The sequence below is a fragment of the Mobula hypostoma genome, chromosome 5 (assembly GCF_963921235.1).
Source record: "Mobula hypostoma chromosome 5, sMobHyp1.1, whole genome shotgun sequence".
NCBI lineage: Eukaryota > Metazoa > Chordata > Chondrichthyes > Myliobatiformes > Myliobatidae > Mobula > Mobula hypostoma.
The window spans coordinates 191240786-191251662 of record NC_086101.1 but is presented as its reverse complement, the minus strand read 5'-3'; the positions used below and the strand labels follow the sequence as shown (position 1 = coordinate 191251662).

The 10877-nt window shown below is 48.5% G+C and overlaps 1 protein-coding gene across 1 annotated transcript; it reads left to right on the top strand.

Annotated features, from left to right (window-relative positions):
- The first annotated feature begins 955 nt into the window (after positions 1-955).
- Positions 956-10145, top strand: LOC134347245 (beta-1,3-galactosyltransferase 5-like). The gene is made up of 2 exons (XM_063049592.1): positions 956-1078; positions 8438-10145. Exon 2 carries the CDS (start codon positions 8845-8847, stop codon positions 9856-9858), a length of 1014 nt encoding a protein of 337 aa, XP_062905662.1. The 5' UTR covers positions 956-1078; positions 8438-8844; the 3' UTR covers positions 9859-10145.
- Positions 10146-10877: the final 732 nt, after the last annotated feature.

Genomic DNA, 10877 nt, shown 5'->3' with positions numbered 1-10877 from the left:
TAGTTTCTAGAGTAGGTTACATGGTTAGTACAACATTGTGGCCGAAGGGCCTGTAATATGCTGAGGATTGCTGTTTCTATGTAAATAGGTTTTAAACTGCCGATTAAAAGTGTCAAAAATGTCAATTAGTTTTGGGTATTGAATTCTATAGTTTAGGAGCGTACTTCAAAAAAACTGACCTGCCAATTATCTTTTGAGGGAGGTAATTTGAAGAGACCGGCGGAGAGCTCGAGTAAGATGATAAATCGAAAACATTCTGCAATGTAAGAGCTTTAATAACAAATAAGAGAATTTAAAAGTTAATTTTTAAAGGTACAGGAAATCGAAGAAGAGTACTGTAGTTAGTCCTGGAGTGATACGTGATTCTGTTGTGGCTTCCGCAGATGTCTCGTCTTTGCTGAGTTTATGGGATTCTATGGATTTGCAGGAATTCTGCTGTATTTTGCGGGTTTTTTTGGCCGAATTTCAGTTCTTTTCTTGCAGTGATTGTGTATTTTTGCTGTGGTTTACAGCGCTTTGGGGGCTTTTTTGCTGGGTTTTTCAGAGAAGTTTATTTGCATTTTGCATGACCTTTTTTTGACAAAATCTTCCCGTGGATTTGCACCTGCCTGATTTGGTTTTACAGAAGTTTCGAATTTTCCGAGAGAGCACTAAGATTATTTGTAGTTCAAAAGTGATTCTGATGTCGTTCTTAATCGGCTCCAGTAACAATCGCCGCACAGTCCCTTGGAAACATGCAGACAAGAGCAAAGCCTGATTCTATAGAAGCTACAAACAAACTTTTCAATGCTTGCGTGACTTTAATTTAAAGTGTGCTGGGTATTAACTGGCCGATTGAACTCATCTCAATGGGCGGAGTGTATTCTAGTTTCTCAGGGTCGCTGGAGACCCGCCTCAAACCACCATTGGCTCCTTAGTCAACCAGTCTCTGTCGATCATCTCGAGTCCTGCACTGGTTGGATGCAGCGGCTGTCGATCAGTGGTGGGCGAGTCGGAGTGGGGGAAGAGTTTACGGGGAGAGCGAGTTACTAAGCCCACCGATACCCGCACTTGTCGGTACCGGTTTCTGCTGTTTCAGGTGGGTGATAGTGCTGGAAACAGGCCCGGTGTGCGGGAGCCTGGGGGGGGGGGCGTTGTTTTGGGTCGGCAGGAGTGGTGCTGGAAACATCTTGGACCAGAAGGAATAAGAAAGGGTGACCGTTGGCACTGCGGGGACAGTTCTGAATCTGCGGAGTGTGGTACCGGGTCTGCGGGAGCGGTGGAAGAAGAGTGCGGGGTGGGGGGGGGGGAGGTCTGCGGGAGCAGAGCTGGGAATGTGCCTAGTCTGTGGGAACAGAGCTGGGTGTGTACAGGGCTCTGCGGGAACAGAGCTGGGAGGGTGCCGGGTCAGTGGGAACAGAGCTGGGAATGTTCGGGTCTGTGGGAACAGAGCTGAGAGTGTGCCGGGTCTGCAGGAACAGCGCTGGGAGTGTGCGGGGGGTCTGCGAGATCAGTGCTGGGAGTGTGCGGGGGGTCTGCGGGAGCAGATTCTGGGCCTGTCAGAGGAGTGCGAATGTGTGCGGGGTTTACGGGAACAGTGGCGCGCGTGTGCTGGGTATGCAGGCGTGCTGCTGGGTGAGTTGGTGTGGAAACAAGGTGCATTTCCTTAGGATTTAGTGGAACTCACACCGATACGGACAGCCTGACCTGATTCAAACCCACAGGTTTTATCAGCGGCTACAGTACAAATCGGGCCATACTAGACTCAAGTAGTCTAGTCGATCTTGGGTGGGTCGCTTAAAAACCTGGCCGGCAGACAGTAGCTGCAACTGTTTAGTTGTGACCTACTTATTTTATCCAGAGGAGACAGATGTGACGACAGTTGCGGTGGGGGGGGGGGTGGAATGGCAGGGAAGAGATTTGCTCAATGTAGGCAGTTGTTTTGATCTGGAATGTGAAAGCGATAGGGGGCTGGAATAAGCAGATTCCTGAACACACCGATAAATAATATATTGGTCCTGCAGGTTTGGAGTTGTGTGGTGGAGCAGGGCGGAGGAAATTGGTTTAATTTTGTTGCATGTTGATTTATTTGCTTATTGAGAGACACAACACTGTAACAGGGACCTTCCAGCCCAATGAGCCCATGACCCCAAATGACCGACAAACTAGTCTGTGGGAGGAAACCCGAACACACGGAGGAAATCCACACAGTCACGGGGAGAACGTACAAACTCCTAACAGGCAGTGGGTCGCCAGCCGCCACGCCAATGTGCCGCCCATGTATGTTCTGAGATACCGTGAGAAGCTTTGCCGTCCAAAACGCAACACTCCATACATAAGTACATTAAAGTGAGTGTTACTTGTCACATGGACATCGAGACATACGGTGAAATGTATTATTTGCGTCAACGGCTGACACAGTCCAAGGGAATGCTGGTGGCAGCCCGCAAGTGCCGCCTTGATTCGTGCGACAACGCGGCATGCCCACAACTCATTAACCCTTACCTATACGTCTTTGGAAGGAGAAAGGGAACCTGAGCACCCGGAGGAAATCGACGTGGTCACAGGGAGAACATGGAAACTTCTTGCAGACAGTAGCAGGAATTGAACCCTGATCACCGGCATTATAAAGCATTACAATAACGACTACACTACTGCACTGGCCAGCTACTAGGTAATGCAAAAGGGGGGAAAAAAAGAACAGAATGTAGAATAAGGTGCTACAGTTACAGAGAAAGTGCAGGCAGACAGATAGGTAGCAAGGGCCATGACAAGATCGATTGTGAGGTCAAGCGTTTATCTTTATCGTACAAGTGAATTGCGTCCACACAGGAGTCTTGTAAGAGTCGGATTGAAGCTGTCTGTTATGTTTTGTAACTTCAAAACATTAAACTAGTTCAGAAGAAGACTCGGGAGTCCAAAAGGCTGGTCTAACTTTGAGTTTACTTTGAGCGAGGCGCGCACATATCACATGGTAGTGTGATAACATAAGCAAATAATATGTTTTCACATATAACCCGTAATGACTTATGTAAACGAGCAAGAATGCTTTTACACACACACACACACACACACACACACACTCTCAAATATAATTGAAATTTTAACACTACGCTGTCCTTCAGTCTGATGGTACTGTAGGTACTTTTGTATCTTCAGCCCGATGGGAGAGGTGAGAAGGGGGAATGTCTGAGGTGTGTGGGATCATGTTGGCTGCTTCTCCGCGGCCGGCAGAGAAGTGTAGACAGAAAAATGGAGGGGAGGCCGGTTTCTCTGATAAATTGGGCTGTACTCACAGCTCTGCAGTTTCTTGAGGTCTTGCGATAATGACAGAGCTTTGGTTGTGGACCATTGTGTAGGATTTTGCATGGGTGCCTTTTGGAAGTAAACATACAATGGAGATGAGTCTCTGTGGGTAGCCAGCTGAGGATGGAGCAGTTAACAGTAAAAGGCTTTAGTCACACAACAGGCAAAGTCAAAGTTTATTGAAAAAGGAGTTGGTGCTTTCCCGGCATATGTGATGAATAAACTCTTCTCAGGCTTTCAGCTGGGTACAGGTATCAATTATAACAGGCGTTTCGATGATAAATTTTGCCATTGGCAGAGTTTGCCATCAAGATTTTCGTTATAATCGATACCTGTACCCAGCTGGAAGCCAGAGTATTCGTCAAGGTTTGCTGTTAAATGCACAAGTGTGTGCACAGGGTGCAATGAAAAACTTCCTCGCAGCAGCATCACCACAGGGCCATCGCATCGGATAACAGCATGCATAAGGAAACATCAATTAAACATAAATTATGTACAAAGAACTCAATTAGAAAAATATACAAAGCCCATTTAGTACAAAATGATCAAAACGCTCAACAGTAATGATTAGGGTTGTGCCGGTCGGTTCAAGAGCCGAATGGTTGAAGGGAAGTAGCTGTCCTGAACTTGGTGCTATTCAGGACCTCATGCCCTATGGGAGCTGTGAGACGATGGCGTGGCTCGCACGGTTGGGATCTTTGACAACGGGGGCTGAAACTCTCGCTCGCCTTCTGCATTCACCTCGATGTCTCAACATTCCTTGACACTTTAATCAGCGATTAAGGATGCTTTAAATGGCAAAATGGAGTCGAACATCGACTCGCGCCCCGTCTCGAAGTTTCTCCGCATCGAGGCCACCTGAATATGCGTTCGCTTCCCGGTATCTTCTTGGAGACTTAACTCAAACGATCTCCAAACTTTAAATTGCGGGCTCTAACCGTCCCAGAAAGACATTTAAAGTGAAAAACAGACATAAAAGAAGTTAAAAAGATACTTTCCTGAGCTATCTGGAAGATAGAGGGAGCGTTGTATGCTGGCGCCATCTTGACCGGAGAAGACGTCAATATCACTGTACCCGCCATCATGGGCATGTATACAGAAGGTGCTGGAAAAGGACCAGGAACATCGTGGAGGATCCCACACACCCTGCTCATGGCCTGTTTATCCCACTCCCATTAGGGAGGTGGTTACGTAGCATTCACACCAGGACCACCAGACTCAAAAACAAGTTACTTTCCTCAAAAAATAAGGCTGATCAACACTTCCACCCACTAACCCACCACAACTTTATCATTTCCTGTCAGTCACCTTAGGTACAGACACTCCTGTGCCTAGCATTATTTAATAGTCATAGTCATACTTTATTGATCCTGGGGGAAATTGGTTTTCATTACAGTTGCACCATAAATAATAAATAGTAATAGAACCATAAATAGTTATATAGTAATATGTAAATTATGCCAGTAAATTATGAAATAAGTCCAGGACCAGCCTATCGGCTCAGGGTGCCTGACCCTCCAAGGGAGGAGTTGTAAAGTTTGATGGCCACAGGCAGGAATGACTTCCTATGACGCTCTGTGCTGCATCTCGGTGGAATGAGTCTCTGGCTGAATGTACTCCTGTGCCCACCCAGTACATTATGTAGTGGATGGGAGACATTGTCCAAGATGGCATGCAACTTAGACAGCACCCTCTTTTCAGACACCACCGTGAGAGAGTCCAGTTCCATCCCTACAACATCACTGGCCTTGTGAATGAGTTTGTTGATTCTGTTGGTGTCTGCCACCCTCAGCCTGCTGCCCCAGCACACAACAGCAAACATGATAGCACTGGCCACCACAGACTCGTAGAACATCCTCAGCATCATCTGGCAGATGTTAAAGGACCACAGTCTCCTCAGGAAATAGACCTCAGGCTCTGACCCTTCTTGTAGACAGCCTCAGTGTTCTTAGACCAGTCCAGCTTATTGTCAATTTGTATCCTCAGGTATTTGTAATCCACAACCATGTCCACACTGATTCCCTGGATAGAAACAGGGGTCACCGGTACCTTAGCTCTCCTCAGGTCTACCACAAGCTCCTTAGTCTTTTTCACATTAATCTGCAGATAATTCTGCTCACACCATGTGACAAAGTTTCCTACCGTAGCCCTGTACTCAACCTCATCTCCCTTGCTGATGCATCCAACTATGGCAGAGTCATCCGAAAACTTCTGAAGATGACAAGACTCTGTGCAGTAGTTGAAGTCCGAGGCGTAAATGGTGAATGGACATACAATCAATCTATGTACATGAGCTATGTACATATGTACATGGATTTATATTTATCGTGTTTTTTTAAAATTATAGAACATAGAATAGTACAGCACAGTACAGGCCCTTCGGCCCACAATGTTGTGCCGACCCTCAAACCCTGCCTCACATATAAGCCCCCACCTTAGATTACTCCATATACCTGTCTAGCAGTCTCTTAAATTTCACTAGTGTATCTGCCTCCACCACTGACTCAGGCAGTGCATTCCACGCACCAACCACTCTCTGAGTAAAAAACGTTCCTCTAATATCCCCCTTGAACTTCCCACCCCTTACCTTAAAGCCATGTCCTCTTGTATTGAGCAGTGGTGCCCTGGGGAAGAGGCGCTGGCTATCAACTCTATCTATTCCTCTTAATATCTTGTACACCTCTATCATGTCTCCTCTCATCCTCCTTCTCTCCAAAGAGTAAAGCCCTAGCTCATTGTGTTCTTTATCTTGTTGTAGTTTTTTGTTCTGCTGCATTGGTTCCAGAGAAACAATTATTTTGTTTTCCTTTACTCTTATGTACAGGAAATGGCAGGGTGGAGGTTGTAAGGCATTCCTTCCCTCTGAAAACCTGCAGGCCACCCTTGCACCAGGTGTAGCACCTGCTTAGCCCCCCCCCCCACCTGATCAGAGTCACGTGAAGGCGTGGGAGCATGTGTTTGAGCAGCCGGTGAATACCACCAGTCCTGGTTATGTGACCACTGACCCCAGGCAGTCAAACTCTGATGAGTATTGATAATGGCTGGGGCCACCCCTCTTGTAAAGACGCTGCCTGGTGGAAGGCAATGGCAAATTGCCAAGAACAATCAAGGTCATGGAAAGACCATGATCGCTATGCCCATATGTTGATGATGACTGGAAATTACATTAAGCAATCTTGAACCTTGAAGAGGGTTGCCTCATACACCACACATGATGTGTACACTGGTATCTTGATGCAACCAGGACAGAATGTCCTGTGCTTTTTGATTTGCACAGTTTGAGCACATCAGAATCAGGTTTAATATCACTGGCAAATGTCATGAAATTTGTACAAATGTAAATATACAGCAGCAGTACATTGCAATATATAATAATAAAAAGATAAATTATAATACAAAATATATTTAAAAAATGAATAGTGCAAAAAGAGCAAAGAAAGAAAAATAGTGAGGTGGTGTTCATGGGTTCATGGACCGTTCAGAAATCTGATGGTGGAGGGGAAGAAGCTGTTCCTGAAACATTGAGTGTGGGTCTTCAGGCTCCTGTTCCCCCCCCCCCGATGGTAGTAATGAGAAGAGGGCATGTCCTGGGTGGTGGGGGTCCGTAATGATGCTCCTACTCTTTGAAGCATCACCTTTCGAAGATGTCCTGGACGCTGGACAGACTAGAGCCCATGGTGGAGCTGGCTGAGTTTACAACTTCCTGCAACTTTTTCCAATCCTGTGCACTGGCCCCTCCTCCCCATACCAGAAGTGGATGCAACTAGTCAGAATGCTCTCCACAGTACATCTGTACAAATTTGCTAGTGTCTTTCCAACATTCTGCAACTTTTTCCAATCCTGGCAGTCGCACCCCTTCCCCCAGACCAGACGGTGATGCAACCAGTTAGAATTCTCTCCATGGTACATCTGTAGAAATTTGCATTGTAATATAATTTTTAGAAATCCCCATTGAGCAGATGATACAAAAGACTAAAAGCACCAGGCTCAAGGACAGCTTCTATCCCACTGTTAAAAGACTATCAAACTATTCCCAAGTACGATAAGATGGGCACTTCACCTCACATCCTACCTTGTCACAGCCCTGCACCTTGTTGTCTGCCTGCACTGCACTCTCTCTGTAACTGTAACACTTTATTTTGCATTCTGTTATTGTTTTACCCTGTACTACCTCAATGTACTGTTGTAATAAAATCTATCGAAGGGAGCAAGTTGTCAATTATTTTGGGCCAAGACCCTTTGATGCAGCCTGACTTGCCGAGCTCCTGCAGCATTTTGTGTGTGTTGATCTGGATTTGCAACATGTACAGAACATCTTGTGTTCAGACTGTAAGACTAGAGGCAGAATCAGGCCATTTGGCCCATCGAGTCTGCTCTGTCATTCCATCATGGCTGATTAATTTTCCATCTCAGCCCCATTCTCCTGACTTTTCCCCATAGCCCCCTTCTTAAATGCTGAATGATTATATACGGAGGCTGAGCAAGCTGGGTCCATACTCATTGGAATACAGACGAATTGCAGGTGATCACATCGACACATAAGAATCCGAGGCGGATTGAAAGGTGTATGCTGAGAGCATGTTGCAAGCAGAGTGTTAGTTTCAGAATAAAGGGCAAAGTTTCAAAATAAGAGTACATCATTTCAGTAGAGTCAAGGAGAAACTCTTCTCCATTAGAAATTCTGTGCCTTGGAGGGTATAGAAGCATAGAGTACTAAAGCAGACCTTCAGCCCATCTATTATTCCCTCTAGTCCCATCAACGTGGACCATAGCCCTCCACAACCCACCCATCTGTGTACTTATCCAAACTTCTCTTTAAAGTTGCAATTCATCCTGCTTCCACTACTTTGGCTGGTAGCTTGTTCCACACTCTCACCATCCTCTGACTGAAGAAGTTCACTCTTGGGTTCCCCTTGGGCATTCCACCTTTCACCCTTAACCAATGACCTCTAGACTCACCCAATCTCAATGGAGCAAGCCACTGGTGAACACTGACAGAAAAGTTAAAATACAGAACTGAGGGCCAGGTGCTGGACACTGGGATCTACCCGACGTCCACTTTTGACTGGCACGTGTACAATGGGCTGCCTGGCCCTTCTCTTCCCGTGAAATCATCGGCTGGAAGGTTAACTAACTCTTTCTCTTTCGACAGGGGCCGTCTGTTTTGGGTTTTGTGGTCCCATTTGGGAGTATTTCCCCTCCACCCGGCTGCTGGTGTGCAATTGGATTTCCCGGGGCCGGAAGATGTGCTTGAAAAACACAGCAGAAGTTGAAGGGATGCGGTGACTTCAGTATCTGGGACGTCCCTTCCCCCTTGGCCAACCGGTATCAAAATGGACGGACTGTACTCACGTCGGACGTGGATGTGCGCGGCAGAGTCAGTATGTGCTGCCCAGTCCTGCTTGTCACCGAGATAAGATGGCAACCTGCAAGAATGGCATATTTCTTCTCTGCTGGGATTTAGTGAGGATGCAACACTGCCAGTTTTATTAAAGTCTACATTACTGAAATTCGTGGAACATTACGCTGCGTGGGATCTGGGTACATTGCTTTGGGACGATGAAGTTCAGAGCCTGCATGAAGGTGTGTGTTCTTGCTTTGCTCCCGCTCTCCGGCTTTCTGATCCTGGCTTTCCGAGAGCCTGCAGGTCGGAGTAAGAAGCCCGGCCTCCTTGCGAGGGACAGCCTCCTGGAGCGGCCGAAAGGCAAGGGAGGAGACCCAACGGGGAGCGCGGGGGTGGACTTTGTGTCCCTGTTCAGTCCGGTCCAGCAACCTCCCCCCTGCCGGCCGTACCAAGACCTGATGGTACTGGTGACGTCGGCCCCGCTCCACGTTGACCGCCGGGACGCCATCCGGGGCAGCTGGGCGCGGCGCCGGTTCTCCAGCCCCTTCTCCTGGCAGGTGGTCTTCCTAGTCGGCCGGGCCAGGGAGCAGAGCGCTGAGGCCGCTGTCCAGGAAGAGCAGGAGATCTTCGGGGACCTTCTGCTCGGTGACTACGTGGACACCTACCGCAACCTGACACTAAAGGTCATGCACGGGCTGAGCTGGGCCACCAGCGCCTGCCGACCCTCCTACATCCTGAAGACCGACGACGACTGCTTCGTGAACACTGACCTTCTGCCCGGCTTCCTGGTGAGGGACAACCCGATTAGGACGGGGCTCTACACAGGATCGCTGTTCCCGGCCGAGCGCAGAGATGTGATCCGCGACCCCGGCAGTAAGTGGTACGTGTCGCGGCAGGACTACGGGAGGAAGCGCTACCCGCCCTATGCCAGCGGGGTGGGCTACGTGCTCTCCCTGGATGCCGCCCGCGATCTGCTGGCGGCCGCCACCTCCATCCGGCCCATCCCCGTGGAGGACGCGTACGTCGGTATCCTGGCGGAGGCGGCCGGCATCACCGCGCAGGACAGTGGACGCTTCACCAAGCACAATATGAGCTGGCGGGTGTGCAACTACAGGTATCTGATGGTGATCCATCAGCTCAGCGCCCAGCAACAGCGCCTGGCCCACAGCAAGATGGTGCAGGCGTGGACGGCGTGTCCCCACAGCACTGACATCACCAACTGGGACTGAAGGTGGCTGGCTCACAAAGTGGTCGGGTGGAAGGGAACCGTAACTTCCCTGTTATGGGACTATTAAATGGTTCCTTATTATGATAATAGGGGCTCTTGTCCTCACCATCTGATCAGCCAGTCCTGTTGGAGAGTCTCGGCCTGAAACGCCGGCTGTTCATCCTGCTGAGTTCCTCTAGCATCTTGTGTGCGCTGCTCTGGATTTCCCGCATATAAGAACGCAATAATAAAGCACTCTACAAGATAGCTCATATTCATTTATTCCATGTCCATAAAGTGACGCTAGGCACGGGGGTGTCTGTGTTTACGGTGACTGACAGGAAATGATAAGGTAGTGGTGGAGGGGGTGGAGTGGATCGGGGTAGCGAGTGGAGGTGTTGCTTGGGGAGAAGTAACTGCCCTGGTGTGAATGCCTCCTCCCTCCTGGGTGTAGGACAGGCAGTCCATGAGCAGAGTGGATTTGATCCTTCATCGCATTCCCGGCCCTTTTCCAGCACCTTTCTGTGGACATGGGAAACCCCGCTGGTTTTCTTGGCTGCGTCAGTCTGGGGATTACTCACTCTGGTCCCCCTAAACCCGTGAGATTGAAACGCTCCCTCACCCCAGACCCCGGTTTGCGTGCATGCTGTGTAACTTACTACCCTGTTACAGCTCGGTGCATAGAAATAACAGACTGCACACTGCATACGATTAAAGGAATTATATCTATGAATCTTAACTAAAGGGTTAGTTAATAAAAGAGGGAAGTAAAATGAAAAGGGCCCCATATAATTGACCAGTCAAACGTGCACAGGTGAGAGCCCAACTCTCCTCAAAATTCATATTTACCGATCCTCAGTCGATCTCGGCAGCTGGCTCCAGCGAATCACTGTCCCCCACCGGGTCGAATCCTCCGACCGGTTGTCTCCAGCATCCTCCCTCTTCATCTCCCGCCGAACAAAGACCCCAGCACCTATTCCCAAGCACCCGTTATCTCTAACCATAACCCAAACACGGCTTCTACAGAAAGACCATTACATT